The sequence below is a fragment of the Bos indicus genome, chromosome X, assembly GCF_029378745.1.
Source record: "Bos indicus isolate NIAB-ARS_2022 breed Sahiwal x Tharparkar chromosome X, NIAB-ARS_B.indTharparkar_mat_pri_1.0, whole genome shotgun sequence".
NCBI classification, from domain to species: Eukaryota; Metazoa; Chordata; class Mammalia; order Artiodactyla; family Bovidae; genus Bos; species Bos indicus.
Window position 1 is genome coordinate 133630765 of NC_091789.1, and position 15531 is coordinate 133646295.

General features: G+C 41.2%; 1 protein-coding gene across 1 annotated transcript in view; it reads left to right on the forward strand.

The window, feature by feature from the left end:
* Nucleotides 1–15531, forward strand: part of MAP3K15 (mitogen-activated protein kinase kinase kinase 15) — a 145615-nt gene that overhangs the window by 47125 nt on the left and 82959 nt on the right. Inside the window, exons 4-6 of the mRNA XM_070783981.1 lie at nucleotides 8310–8503; nucleotides 11578–11746; nucleotides 13757–13863. Of these exons, the coding sequence (XP_070640082.1) occupies nucleotides 8310–8503; nucleotides 11578–11746; nucleotides 13757–13863 (470 nt within the window). The remainder of the gene's footprint in view (nucleotides 1–8309; nucleotides 8504–11577; nucleotides 11747–13756; nucleotides 13864–15531) is intronic.

Consider the following 15531-nt stretch of genomic DNA (forward strand, 5'->3'; position numbering starts at 1 on the left):
CTAGTTCTCTGACCAGGAATCCTGGTCTCCTGCATTGGGGGCGTGGAGTCTTAGCCACTGGACCACCAGGGAAGTCCCCATAATTTGTTTTTATTGTGTGAATTAAAATTACTGTCTGGTATCACTTGCTTTCAGCCTGAAGAAGTTCCTTTGGTATTTTTTTTTTTTTTAATAAAACATGTCTTCTAGGAACAAACTATCTCAGTTTGTGTTTACTTAAAAATGTCTTTATTTTCTCCTTTTCTCCTCAGATTTTCTTTCAGATCCTTTATTAGGGTGTTGAAATTTTCTCTAAAGATCTTGTGTACTTTAGGTAAAGTTAGATTCTCCTTCATTTATAAAAGATAGTTTTGCTAGATACAAGATTTTGGTTGACTTTCTTTTCCTCATCTCTTTGAATATGTTGTTATACTGCCTTCTTACTTTCATTGCTTCTGACGAAAAGTCAGATGTTGATTTTATTGAGTTACCCTTGTACACAATAAGACACTTTTTTCTCTTGCTGCTTTCAAGACTTTGTCTTTCACAGTTTCGACTACAGTGTATCTGGATGTGGCTCTCTTTGAGTTTATCCTACTTGGAATTTAGCTTCTTGGGTATATAGATTAGCTTAATCAAATTTTGAATTTTTCAGCAATTATTTCTTTTAGTGTAGTCCTGCTCCTTTCCTCTCCTTCCAGGACTCCCATTATGATCTGTTTTTGTTGGTATACTTGATGGTGTCCCACATTTCTTTGAGGTTCTGTTCATTTTTCTTCATTCTTTTTTCTCTCTGTTCTTCAGTCTGCATAATCTTCTGTTGATCTGTCTACAAATTTGCTGATTCTTTCTTCCATTGTAATTTCCTCTTGAGCCCCTTCAGTGAATTTTTAATTTTGGTTATTATCCTTTTGGGACTTCCTTGGTGGCTCAGACAGTTAAGAATCTGCCTATAATGCAGGAAACCCAGGTTCAATCCCTGGTTTCTGAAGATCCCCTGGAGAAGGGAATGACTACCCACTCCAGTATTCTTGCCTGGAGAATTCCATGAACAGAGGAGCCTGGCCGGCTATAGTCCATGGTGTTGCCAAAAGTCAGACACAACTGAAAGACTAACACTATTTTTTCATTATACTTTTTAGCTCCAGGGGCTTCCCTGGTGGCTCAGACAGTAAAGAATCCACCTACAATGTGAGAGACCTGGGTTCAATCCCTGGGTTGGGGAGATCCCCTGGAGGAGGGCATGGCAACCCACTCCAGTATTCTTGCCTGCAAAATCCTCATGGACAGAGGTCCCTGGAGGCTACAGTCTGTGGGGTTGCCAAGAGTTGGACATGCCTGAGCAACTGAGCAGCACCAGAATTCCCCTTTCCTTTTTTTTTTTTTTGTAATTCCTAATTCTTCATTGATATTCTGTATTTGATGATACATTGTTTGTTAAGTATGATTTCCTTTAGTTCTTTTAGCATATTTATAGTAGCAGTTTTCAAGTCTTTGTCTCCTGAGTCCAATACCTGGGTCCTTTCAAAGGCAGTTACTCAAAGGCAGTTACTCATTGCCTGCTGTTTTTCATATATATGGACCACACTGCCCTGTTTCTTTGCATTTTTTGTGGTTGAAAACTGGACACTTTAGGTAATGTAGCAACTCTGGATACTGATTTCTCTCCCTCCTGCCTCTGCAATTTCTTCCTGTTTATTGGTTTATTTGTTGAGTGACTTCGCTGGACTAGTTCACTGAGGTCTCTTTCCTCCACAGTGTGCAGCCTCTGATGTCACTCCTCAAAAGGTGCAGCCTTGGGCATGCACACAGCTACCCTAACTCATCCCCACCTGGGGATGACAGTGATTATAGCTGGGCTCTCTTGGACTATATCTTTCCCTAATTTCACTATTAAGTTTTTCTTCTTGATTTTTTCTTTTTTTGGTTGCACTGGGTCTTATTGCTGCCCACGGGCTTCTCATTGCAGTGGCTTCTCATGTTGCAAAGCACAGGCTGTAGGCACATTGACTTCAGTAGTTGCGACACTCGAGCTCAGAAGTTGTGGTACATGGGCTTAGCTGCTCCACAGTATGTGGAGTCTTGCTGGATCAGGGGTTGAACCCATGTCTCCTGCGTTGGCAGGCAGATTCTTAAACACTGGGCCACAGGAGAGTTCCCTGGTGGGATTTAAGTTCCTGATTGATCTTCCTCTATTGATACCACATCCAGTTGTTAGTGTCCCCAAATTGGTAGCTAATTGCTTTATTGTTTTTGCCAGTAACCTGAGACATAAATGTTTCACAGTCTAATATCATTAACATTGGACTTCTTTGCAGATGTGGTTTTTTAAGGCTGTTCTTTAAAGTCTACTCTGACCACAGGAAGGCTTCCATAACTCTCTGTTCCCCTGTTCCTTTTTGTTAAACTTCTAGCTGGTCTACCTTTCACCCATTGCTCTCATGGAGCTACCAGCCTCCTCTTCATTTCTTGCTACAAAAGTCTTCGTAGTCTTTGACAGCTTTCATGGGTTTGAACTTCCCCATGCTATGTTCCACATAAAACCAGTCCCCTTGGGGAGAGCTGCAGAGCTCTGTGTTTTTACCTCATGCCTTGACCCTAGGCAGAGCTCTGCACCACTGCTCCAGAGCAGGACAAGGGGATAGCAGCCTGCCTCTTTCAGAATGATACCCTGCTATGAGTGGGCTGCTGGCCAGAGCTAGCAGCCCCTGACCTTCTCAGCTTGCCTCTCCTAACATGGAACCTCCATCCGATGTGAGCTGGGACATAGATGATGAGGGCCCAGTATTCTTGGCCTGATTCACCTAAGATGCCATACGAGTGGGAAGTGGGTGAGGGGATGGAGCCCTGGTTCTCTTAACCACACTTACCTGGAATAGGGCTTTTACAACACAGGACGGTGGTGAATGAGGATGCTGGTGGCCTAGCCTTCCTAGGGAGAAACTGTCATCTTAGACTTGAGATTGGGGGTGGCAGGGGGCCACATCTTCTTGGCTGTACCCATCCAGAGTAGAACTGTCACTCTGGGCTGGAGGGTAGGAGAAGAACAGCTTATAGCTCACATGCTACAGCCTCACTGTCCTTATCAAGATTTAATTGTTTTTTTGAATAAAGATCTCTTGTCCATTTGCTGTTTGCTCTTAAGACATTTTATACAGACTTGAAATGGTTTTTTTAGAAAAATATTTGTTACCAGTTATGGTTGATTTTCTGGGAAGGGAATCTGAGGAGCTCCACATACCTCCAGTCTAGCCCTAACTTTTTGAAAATAACGAACTCCATTCCTTCAGGGATTTTTATTTTTTACCTTCTAGACTTCACTGATTCACACAGCTCTTTTATCCTTCTTAGTCTAAACTAGGAAATCTTTTTACCATAAACTCAACCAACTTTAGGTAAAAGAACAAGCAGATTAATGTATAAATGAATGTATAATGGCATTTAATTTAATTAACTTTGGCACCATGACTTGCTTGATATAGATGATGGAGAAATGTGTCTCTAACCTACCAAAAGCTTACTTTGCTGGGCACTTTGAATCGATCTTTGAGAATTTGCAGATATTACCAGAGGGGGAAGGGTCTTTGTTCCTCTGGTGCAGGCTTTGCTCAGTGATTGCTAGGAAGTAACCATGAGTCTGCCTCCTGTTCCCCATTTATCACCAACATACCCATAATGTTGCCACCTCTCTTTATAACACACCAGCATTTGCAGTGAGAGGTGTTTAACTCCAGTATCTAGTGTCCACAGGGACAGTCTCCAGCTGCTATTTTGTAGCATGGTAAGTACTTTCATAAAATCTGTTATCAGGAATCATGAAACATCAGGCAGGTTAGTGTTAGACAAGGGTTGGCCCACCATTTGTTTTAGTATGACCTGTGAGCTTACAATGGCTTTTACACTTTTTAGCGATTGAGAAAAACAATCAGAAGATGAAGAATATTTTGTTGTTGTTGTTTAGTCACTAAGTCATGTCCAACTGTTTGCAACCTTGTGGACTAGAGCCTGCCAGGCTGCTCTGTCCATGGGATTTCCCAGGCAAGAATACTGAAGTGTGTTGCCTTTTCCTTCTCCAGGTAGTCCTCCCAACCCAGGGATTGAACCAGTGTCTCCTGCATTGGCAGGCAGATTCTTTACCACTGAGCCACTGGGGAAGCCCAAAGAATATTCTAGGACATGTAAAAATATGAAATTCAGATTTTTGCCCATAAATAGTTTCACTGGGCACAGCCATGCTCATGTGTCTGTGTCTTGTCTGTGGCTGCTTTCATGATTTAACAGCAGAGTTGAGTACTTGGAGAGTAGAGATTATATGGCCCACAAGACCAAAAATATTTACCATCTGGCCTTTTACAGAAAAAGTGTGCTGATGCAGTCTCAAGTATGATTGAGTGGAGCAGCGCTAGTCATTTTTCCTTAACAAAGTATTTTAGGGCCTACAGACATCTCATCAGGGATATAGATGCCCTAGGAGGTACAAAAGAAGGAGAGAATTTCAAGACAATTATTTGTATTTTGAATTTAGATAGAAGAATGCCACCTGTCCTTGTGTAAGCAAATCTTATTCAAAAGGAAAACAAAAATGTCTGTCACATATATGTTTGAAACTAGTTCCCCAATGTGGAGTCTTCCCAAGACTTCTGTTTGATCTGAAATTGTAGCATTCTGACAGTTGTCTCTGGGACGAATGAATTTCTTTTTAATTTAGAAGAAGTTGTATTGCTCATTTGACCTCTCATTCTTGGTGAAAGTGTGCTTCCTAGGTTATGTGTTATGCCAAATTATCCCATCACTTCATGGCAAATAGATGGGGAAACAGTGACAGACTTTATTTTTTGGGGCTCCAAAATCACTGCAGATGGTGACTGCAACCATGAAATTAAAAGACACTTACTCCTTGTAAGAAAAGTTATGACCAACCTAGACAGCATATTAAAAAGCAGAGACATTACTTTGCCAACAAAGGTCCATCTAGTCAAGGCTATGAAACCATGGATGTGAGAGTTGGACCATAAAGAAAGCTGAGTGCCGAAGAATTGATGAACTGTGGTGTTGGAGAAGACTCTTGAGAGTCCCTTGGACAGCAGGGAGATCCAATCAGTCCATCCTAAAGGAAATCAGTCCTGAATATTCATTGGAAGGACTGATGCTGAAGCTGAAATTCCAATGCTTTGGCCACCTGATGCAAAGAACTGACTCCTTGGAAAAGAACCTGATGCTGGGAAAGATTGAAGGCAGGAGGAGAAGGGGACGACGGAGGATGAGATGGTTGGATGACATCACTGACACAATGGACATGGGTTTGGGTGGACTCTGGGATTTGGTGATGGACAGGGAGGCCTGGGTGCTGCGGTTCATGGAGTCGCAAAGAGTCAGACATGACTGAGCAACTGAACTGATGCCAAATTTCCTAGATAACTCCTTTAGTTTAACAAATTAGGGGGAAAAGTCAGATGTATTATTGCTGGCATCAAATTCTTTAAAACTTAATGAAGATATAGGAATTAACAAGTCAGAAATTTTAACATAGTGGCTTTTTGTAACAGTACAGACAAAATAGAGACTGTGATAGTAGAATGTCGTTTAAGAGCATATTGTAGTCCTCCAAATATGCTAAAAACTGAACATGGGCTTGAAAAAGTGAAAAGTGAAAGTCTCTCAGTCGTATCCGACTCTTTGCAACCCCATGGACTGTATAGTCCTTGGAATTCTCCAGGCCAGAATACTGGAGTGGGTAGCCTTTCCTTCCTGAAGGGGACCCTCCCAACCCAGGGATCGAACCCAGGTCTCCTGCATTGCAGGTGGATTCTTTACCAGCTGAGCCACAAGGGAAGCCCAAGAATACTGGAGTGGGTAGCCTTTCCCTTCTCCAGGGGATCTACCCAACCCAGGTATCAAAACTAGATCACCCACATTGCAGGCGAATTCTTTACCAGCTGAGCCACAAGGGAAGCCCAAGAATACTGGAGTGGATAGCCTATCTCTTCTCCAGGGGATCTTCCCGACCCAGGAATCGAACTGGGGTCTCGTGCATTGCACAGGCAGACTCTTTACCAACTGAGCTCTCAGGGAGCCCGAGCGTGGGCTGAATGCTATTTACAGGTAGGGTTTCTTTTTCTATTTCATGTTCAGTGCTCCCATTTCACTTAGTTTATGTTTTCTAATTTCTGTGTCTTTTTTCTGTTTTTCGTTCTCAAGCCTTTATCAAGCATAGTAGAAAAACTTTTATATATGTATATATATGTGTGTGTATATATAGTATGTATGATATATATATTTTAGAAATGTTATGAATTTTTGCCTAGCTAAAAAATTTATGACATTTTAATTTCACTTTTTTGACTTAGTATAAATAGAATGCTAGGTTTCTAATTAATATTCAGTCAAAACTTTGATATAGTTACATATATTTTGGCATCTGATATTACTGCTAAAAGACTAGAAAGTTCATTATCTTAGTGATCTTTTTTACAAAAATTTGAAGCTCAAAACTTCTAATCCAGTTCTGAGAATATCAAGAAATACTATGTTGTTTAAAAAAACCCAGAAAACATGTGATAACAGTATTATTAACTAAAGTACAATTTTGTACAAATTTCACAAGATTTTATGCTAATGTCCATTATTTATTTTCATACCTTATTCAAGATTCTGCTTTGTATTTAGTTGCATTGAGCAGTTTCAGCTGCATGCAACAAATTCTGATAAATTCTCTTTTCATTTTTATTCTGTTACAAATATTTTCTAATTTTCCTTCTTAGGGCTTCTTAGGTACATCCATCATTTAAAAGTGGACATTTAATTTCCAAATACATAGGGGTTTTAAATATCTTTGATATTAATTTTTCATTTTAATATTTTTCATTTAAATGCTTCCTCCTCTGTAATCACCCTCTGTGTTTTTTCAGTCTTCTAAGTTTACTGAGGCTTTCAATGGCTAAGTCAAAGATCTCTCTTGGTAAATGTCACATTGGACTTGAAAATACGTGGGTTATTTTCAAATATCTTTTGATACAGATTTCTAACATAATTCCACAGTGATAAGAGAACCAACTCTGTATGATTTCAGTACATTTAGACCATGAATTTTTTGCATCTGTTTTATGCCCCTGGATATGTTCCAGTGTCTCCTAGTTTATATATAGTCTATGGGAACTTGAATAGAATTTGTATCCTACTGTTGTGTGAAAATTGTATTAATCTTAATTATGTTGAATTGGTGCTTTCCTTCTACTTTGCTATATCTTCATTCTATTAATACTTGAGAGTTTGATAAAGAAACTCCAACTAAAAATTTATGTATTTAGAATAATTGTAATATATAGTAGAACTATATGTAACTTTCTTGTATATTTTCCAAGTCTCCTGTAAATGTGTTATCATACTTTAATAATTTAAAAACTGAAAGAGTAAAAAAAAAAAACTAAAGGTAGCATTTATGCTTTAAAAAATAGTTACAATTTGACTATGAATCATGATTATTCCATAGAAAAAGCATAGTTTTACTTGAGTATTATTTGACAATGTAAAAATTTTTAAACAAAATGTTTTCCCAAAACATCTCTGGGACTAATTATATCTGTTAATATCTGCTTCCTGCAAAACAGTTTCTACTCAAAAAAGTTTATAAATAATTCACCTGTGGTTAAATTATCAAATAATAAGGCTTTTCCTGCTGCTGCTGCTGCTGCTAAGTCGCTTCAGTCGTGTCCGACTCTGTGAGACCCCATAGATGGCAGCCCACCAGGCTCCCCCGTCCCTGGGATTCTCCAGGCAAGAACACTGGAGTGGGTTGCCATTTCCTTCTCCAAGGCATTAAAGTGAAAAGTGAAAGTGAAGTCGCTCAGTCGTGTCCGACTCTTAGCGACCCCATGGACTGCAGCCTACCAGGCTCTTCCATCCATGGGATTTTCCAGGCAAGAGTACTGGAATGGGGTGCCATTGCCATGCCAAAAGAAAGTAAATTAAACCTTTACATTTTACTTCTTGGTTATCATTGGGCTGAAGTTCCCTCTGATTTGGAGGATATGTAATGAAATATAATTTCTGAGAATTAAAAACCTAAAATCTCTGCCAGTGAAATTCAGAGATGTATACTGCTCAGTTCAGCATTGAAAACCAAATTTTTGTTGTATGCCCATGTGTTAGAGCTTGTGAAATGGCGTGGTTTCCTGTTTGCATCTGATAGATTCATAGTCATATTGTGCAAGTAGTTGTTCATCATCAGGCATTTTCTCCTTTCCTGTCCCACCAAGGTTCCACCTGCCCAAATCCATAGCTGTGCTTCTGCATTGCTTATTTTGTGAAACATTTTTGTTTGTTTTTTCCAGGCATCCAGTGGAAATTATTACTTCATCCCATATATCGTGACACCATGTGCTGATTATTTTTGCTGTGAGAGTGATGCCCAGCGGCGTGCCTCGGAGTACATGCAGCCCAACTGGGACACCCTCCTCGGTCCACTGTGTGTGCCTCTGGTGGACAGGTTTACTAGCCTCCTCAAGGACATCCATGTGACCTCATGGTAATTCCCATCAACTGTCCTCAACCTTGGGAGCTTGACCAAAATTTTCCCTTCGTGTCCATGGAGGTGATGTACCTTCAAGAGACCATAGTGCCCAGAGAGCGGGGAACTCCAACCAGTCATTTTAAAGTCATCCTGGAATCCAGGGTTTCACACTGGCTCACTGCATTGGGCTGTTGAGGTGTAGCTGAAAGAGAATGAAACTGGAGTTGAGGTCAGGGTTCAGTTTGTGTTTGGTTCCAGCTCCTTACGCAACCTTGACAAATAGCTTTTCTGTAGCTGTTTTCTCATCTAGAAAGGAACTTAAATCATTGATTTTCTTTAATGTGCTTTCAACTCTGACATTCTGTGTTCTAAGATCATTTCTGAAGGTGAGTTCCTGCCCACCACCAATCAGCTGTTGAGGTGGTTAATATGTGTCAGCAAGGTTATTCCAAACATTAGCCCCTATGCTGTACAAGTCGGGGTATGTTGAGTCAAGCTGAAGCCATCCTGACCACAGTGTGCCCTGGGACATGTTCTTGGTAGATTTATGTCAGAGAAGGTGTGGAGCAATAATTCAAGAGCTGACAGGTTTGGGTTTGAATCCTGGCTCAGGCTGTCCTTCACTGTGTAGCCTTGGGACAGTCAGCTCACCTCTTGGAGCCTCAGTGCTCAAGAAACCAGCCCTTGAAATATCCCTGTTTTGAAACTTGAAGGCAGAAAAATTATTCCACTTAAAGAAAGAATTCAGATTTCCTTTGCCTGTAGCCAGTTTAAAGGATTTACTCCTGAAAGTTAAGTCACAAGGAGGATTTGTCTTTCCAAAACAAATGAAAATCCAAAGCGCTGGCAGAACTGACTTGAAGTATAAGGGCCGCACGTCCCTCTGGCTTGCACTGTGGTCCCCCAGACTGTGGAGCATTACTACTGTGGGGCTGGTGGGAGGTGCATGCTTCTTCACAGTCTGCTCTCCTTTTCTATCCTGTCACCTCTTTTCTGGACACACAGTTTCTGCTGCAGATTGTAATGGGAAAAGAAGACTGGCAACTCAGGTATATGTGACCACATGCCAATCTAGAAAGTAAACGGGGCACCGTTTGCAGCACATCCCTCAAAAACCTCATTCGGACCCAGCTTGCTAACTATTGTCTTACTGCACAGTGAATATTCTAGTGAGGTTCAGGGAGAAAAGTGTCCCAGGATCATTTTTTCAGGTCTGACGAGGAAGTAGGCTGGCTTGAGTCTGCCAGATGAGCAAGGTGTCTGCAAGAAGTGGCCTCAGGTTTGTTTCTCATTCACTTTATGTATGTTTCAGTAGGAAGACAAGTCTTTCAATTTGGTTTAATTTCAAAGAACTTGAAATACCTGTTGGTTGATTCCACCCCTTGAACTCCCAGATACCTGGCAAGGGTTAGTGAGAGGGTAAATGATGCTAATGATTGAAAACATCTGTAACAGTGGCAGACAGATTTTCAGCTCAAATGGCAACTTGCATAGATTGATGAAGGCCACCCGGAGCCCTGTGCAGAAAAGGGATTTGAAGCCATTTCCAAGTTCACACTGATTAGCAGTCTCTTTCCTGGTTACCAGAGGCAGAAATGGCTGCATGTTTATTACATACATGTTGTCTCCAAGCCATACTTAATTCAGTGTTTTGTTTATTTACTTACAGGTTACCATTCTTATTAGGTTTCTTAGTTTATTGGAACTATTTTTCAGAGTTCCCCTTGAAAACAAGACTAAAGTGTACATTTTTACTTGACAGAAGAAACTCATAACGCTTTAATAGCTTTTGATGCCTTTATAGTCCAGCAAATGGACAGTGGCTATCAACCAACTTAATTATTCATTTGATTAATCATAGAATTTTAAACATTAGTAGAATCTACTCATTTGCTCATCATTGAGGTAATAAGCAAGAGACAAGGGGATAAAAATTAAAGCAATGCACTGATACTTTTATATCAGAGCACTTTCACTTTACTTAAGTAAAGTGAATTTTACTTTACTTAAGTGAAAGTAAATTAATTCCACTTAATTAGTGAAATGTTGAGATTTATTATAAGCATTGGACCAGGAAGTGTACTGTAAACACTTTTTTGGACAGAGTTTTGTAACAATTAAAATCAACATTGGTTATTCTTTGGTATTGTTTCTCATCCTCTGAAGACTATTACTTGTTAAACTTGTTCTTTTTAAGAAACAACCTAAGTTTACTGTCTACAGTTAAATCGTTTCAGCTGTGTAATGGGTTGACAGTATTATAACTTGGTCATGCCAAGTCTCCATAGAAAAAAAATTGCTTGGAAAGTAGACAACATATTTAAATTCATCTATTTTAAACCAAGTACTGAATATTAGCATTGGTTCTTGGAGGGGCTATGGTGAGACATTCCAGTGTGAATTTAAACTGCTTTAAATGTTGTAATACATCCCTGTTATTATATGGATGCCCACATAAAGGAAGTTCTGTGTCTTCCATTAGGAAAGCATTCTGGCTGTCAAAAATGACATAGAGAATAGGGGGTGAAAGGCAGAGGTGGTCTGCAGGTGTCCAGGCATGGCTTCTTGTATTGCTCCTGGACACATCCAGATTTTGTTTCTCGACCAGTTGTAAAAAGCTTTGTGATTACTAGCTGGGGATACCTGAAAGATACATCTTAAAGACATTTATCTTATTATGTTTCATGGCTTTGGAGTTTTGTTCGGCTTTGTGAAAAATCTCTTAATGGTGGGGGAAATTACTCTTCAAGTGAAGTACTTTCTTGTCCTCTATGTGTTTGAAAATACAAGAGGAGAGGAGATGGGGTGGGGTAGCTAGTGAGTCCTGTGTGTTATCCAAATACATCGGGGGTCAACTTTGAAAATATTTTCAAGGTCATAATGAACTGATTTTATTTGTAACTGTTGAGTGGTTAGGTTTTTGCAAAGTGACATTCACAAGTAGGATGTGCTCCCCGTTGGCTGATCCTGGGAGGCTCAGGTGTGGGCAAGGCCTAAGTCACGTCCATGAGAGCTAGGTTTGTTTGGGCTGCAGCACAGTCCTGGATGCTTGTAGACATGACTGGAGCTTTTCTTGTTTCCCTCTCCAGTGCTTATTACAAAGAAACCTTGTTAAATGACATCCGGAGAGCCAGAGAGAAATACCAGGGTGATGAACTGGCCAAGGAGCTGGCTCGGATCAAACTCCGCATGGATAACACTGAGGTTCTGACCTCAGACATCATCATTAATTTACTGCTGTCCTATCGCGATATCCAGGTATGCCATATGCTTATCTGAATGCTTATCACAGTTCTTCCCTGACATGGGGAATTCCTTGTATGAAGTACTCATACACTAGATGTATGGTTAGGTAGCTGTTTTATAGCCAAAATAGGAATGTGGCCGGGTCATAGGTCACTACCTTTTGTGGTAGAAATGTTGCAGAAGGTTTTGTCATGTCAGAAGGGTGCTCCAGCAAATTCTTAGATATGGTACTGCTTAGTAAAAGGAGTTCAGAATTTAACAGTTTATATGCAGTTTGTGCTAGGCGTTGTTCCAAGCCCTTTGTAAGCCCTAATTCACTTAATCCTCTTCAGAAGCCTATGGGGTGCACAGTCTGATTATTCCCATTTTAAAAATGAGGAACATGAGGTACAGAGAAGCTAAATAACTTGCCTAAGGTCACACAGCAGTTGGCAAAAGTCAAGATTCAAACTGAGGCAACCAACTCTGTTGTCCTTGCTCTTAATGCCTCTCCTCTTCTACTTCCTTTAGGCCTTTGTCACTTCCTTCTTTGTTTAGCTCTACCTGTTAGTGAAAGGGAGGGCAGGCGTAACAGAGGCATGTCCAGGAATCAGGGGCTGCAGGGCTTTATTCTAAGACAAGGGGCAGAGACTTCTGGAAAGTCCTGAAGACAGGGTTTGTAGAATATGGTACCATGAAGGAAAGCAATCATTTCCCCCCTCCAAGTTTAATGCCGTGGGGCCATTTCCAAGACATCTTGTCTTTCTTCCCTTTGGAGGAACACAGAGCAGTGTACATAACCTGTAGAATTCTATCAGTGCAAAGCCATGTTGGAGGTTGTTGGCCACAGGTCTTTAGACGAGAGAGGCTTCCATTTATGACCTGAGCCAAGAACAAGAGTCAACCACTTAAGGAACTCATGCCCCTGGTGACAAACAGATGCATCTAATTGATTTTAATAGCAGATGCTATTAGAAATTATGCTGACTGAGTGATGCCCCATGGAACAAGAGAATGGGAAGGACCTTGTTTGACGTCTTTCTTCCATTGAGTTGCTGGCTTCCTTCTGCCCGTGCTTTCACACATCTCTACTCTTTATAACCTTCCCTTGGTGGGACTCTTAGGCTCAAAGATGAGTCGGAAGCTTCTTGCAGTACTTTGCTTTCCCTTTCCTTGCGCAGCAGCATCAAAGTGTAATGCCACAAAACAGGCGTGAGATTTCGGTGGGAAGTCCTCGTTTGCTAACTGTGGCCAGCTGTCAGCAAGTTGGCCAGTAACAGTGATTCTGAGTTGGCTGAAAGGGTAACAGATGGCACTGCTCACAGGGGATACAGCCGAGACGAACACGGTAGCAATTTTTCCCTGGGTAATTATGCAGTTTAGAGCCGTGGTTCTCAAGCGGGGGACATGTGGCAGTGTCTGGAGATATTTTGGGTTGTCACAACTTGGGGTGGGGGGCGGAGTGCTACTGGCACCTAGTGGGTCAAGGTCAGAGGTGCTGCTTAATATCCCATGATACACAGGACAGCCCCCACCATAAAGAATGATCCAGCCAGCCCCCAAATGTCACTAGTGCTAAGGCTGAGAAACTGATTTAAATGAATTGGAATGTTTCTGACAAAATAGGAAGCCTTGGGATATTTCCTCCCTTTACGTGGCAAATGACTGTAAGATTTCTTATATATTTACATCCAGTTCATTTTAACCCACAGCCCTGCCAATGGTGATAACTCTCCTAAGCTCAAAATGTGGTACCTTTTCCTAGATGCTTGGCTCATTCGTTTATCATCTTTGAATCTAACTTCCTTTCCTTGATCCTTTTGTGGCCTCCGAGAGCAGGGATTCTTCCTGTGTCTTCTCTCATCCATCTTGTTGTTGTTTTTAATCTCATTGCTCTTCTTTTAAGGACTTTAACTGCACTAAATACTTCCTGTAGGGAAGGGCCTATATTTAAATGCCGAGGTGGTCTCATGTTTATAACTGTTTAAGAAACCCTGCAAAGAGCTACATTTCCTCTCTCACCTTGGGACCTCTTGCCAACAGGACTATGATGCAATGGTGAAGCTGGTAGAAACACTGGAGATGCTGCCTACATGTGATTTGGCTGACCAGCATAACATTAAATTCCACTATGCGTTTGCACTGAATAGGTAAGAGTGATAATGTATGGATAGAGTTTTGAAGCAGGCCAGCTGTTAAATTCTGCTTCCTTTTTTTCTTCTTTTTTAAAATTGTAATATTATTGCTTTACAATGTTGCTAGTTTCCACTGTACAACTAAGTGTATCAACTATATGTATGCGTATATCCCCTCCCTCTTGAGGCTCCCTCCCACCCCCTAGCCTACCCTTCCGGGTCATCACAGAGCACCGGGCTGAGCTTCCTGTGTTGCACAGCAGCTTCCCATTAGCTATTTTACACGTGGTAGTGTGTATATGTCATTGTTATTCTCTCAATTTGTCCCGCCCTCCCCTTCCCTCACTGTATTCACATGTCCCTTCTCTACGTCTGTATCTCTGTTTCTGCCCTTCAAATAGATTCATCTGTACCATTTTTCTAGATTCCACAAATATGTATTAATATATGATACTTGTTTTTCTCTTTGACTTACTCTACTCTGTATGACAGATTCTAGGTCCATCAACATCACTGCAAATGACCCAATTTCATTCCTTTTTAGGGCCAAGTAGTATTTCATCATATATATATATGTCTCACATCTTCTTTATCTATTCCTCTGTTGATGCACACCTAGGTTGCTTCCGTATCCTGGCTATTGTAAATAGTGCTGCATTGAACACTGGGGTACATCTGTCTTTTTGAATTATGGTTTTCTAAAGGTATACAACCAGTAGTGGGATTGCTGGGTCATATCATACCTTTACTTTGAATTTTTTAAGGAACCTCCATACTGTTCTCCATTGTGGCTGTACCAGCTTACACTCCCACCAACAGTGTAGGAGGGTCTCCTTTTCTCCATACCCTCTCCAGCATTTATTGTTTGTAGACTTTTTGATGATGGCCATTCTGACCAGTGTGAGGTGATACCTCATTGTAGTTTTATTTGCATTTCTGTAATATTGAGTGATGTTGAGCGTCTTAAATTCTGTTTCCTTCTTTCATTCAACCCTCACTGAGTATGAGCCAGATCATGGCTGAATGCCAAAGTTAAGAAAATGGACATGCCATGATCTTAACCTTTAGGGACTTTGTCTTTGGAGCATATATTCTAGCTGTGAGGTCAGATGTGCACCTAAACCCCTACAGCTCAGAGTGATAAATGTCTTCATGAATACCGCAGCATAGTAGAGGGAGGAAGTCATTCTGCTTTGGGGTTTTCAAGAGGCTTCTCGGGAGTCTTTTGGGCTGGGTTTTGAAGACTTAGTAAGAATTGCCTCGTGGGCGGAGGAGACCATGGGATGGGGTTGAGGAAGAGGCCATTCCACGTGGCCAGAAGTGTGGGCAGAGAGTTCTTCAGGTGTGGGGACCTCCAGAATATGAGCTATAGGTGCAGCAAATGTGTGCAGTGAGGCGGAGTGTGGAGGGTGGGACTGTGTTGTGACAGGACTGTATATATACCAACGAGGAGCTGAAAATGTCTCATAGACTGTGGAGGTAGGGGGCTAGTTTAACAACAGGATTAACATTGAATGATGGGGAAGGGGGCTGCTGTCTTCCTGTACTAGTGTAATCTGAATTACTAGGCTAGGTAGAGTATGTGAGACTTGAAAATACCTGCCTGGAGACCCTGAGCCTCAAAAGCATATTGCTAGGGGTGCCAGCTAAGATGCTGTAGTATAGAGACCCCAAATGCAGTGA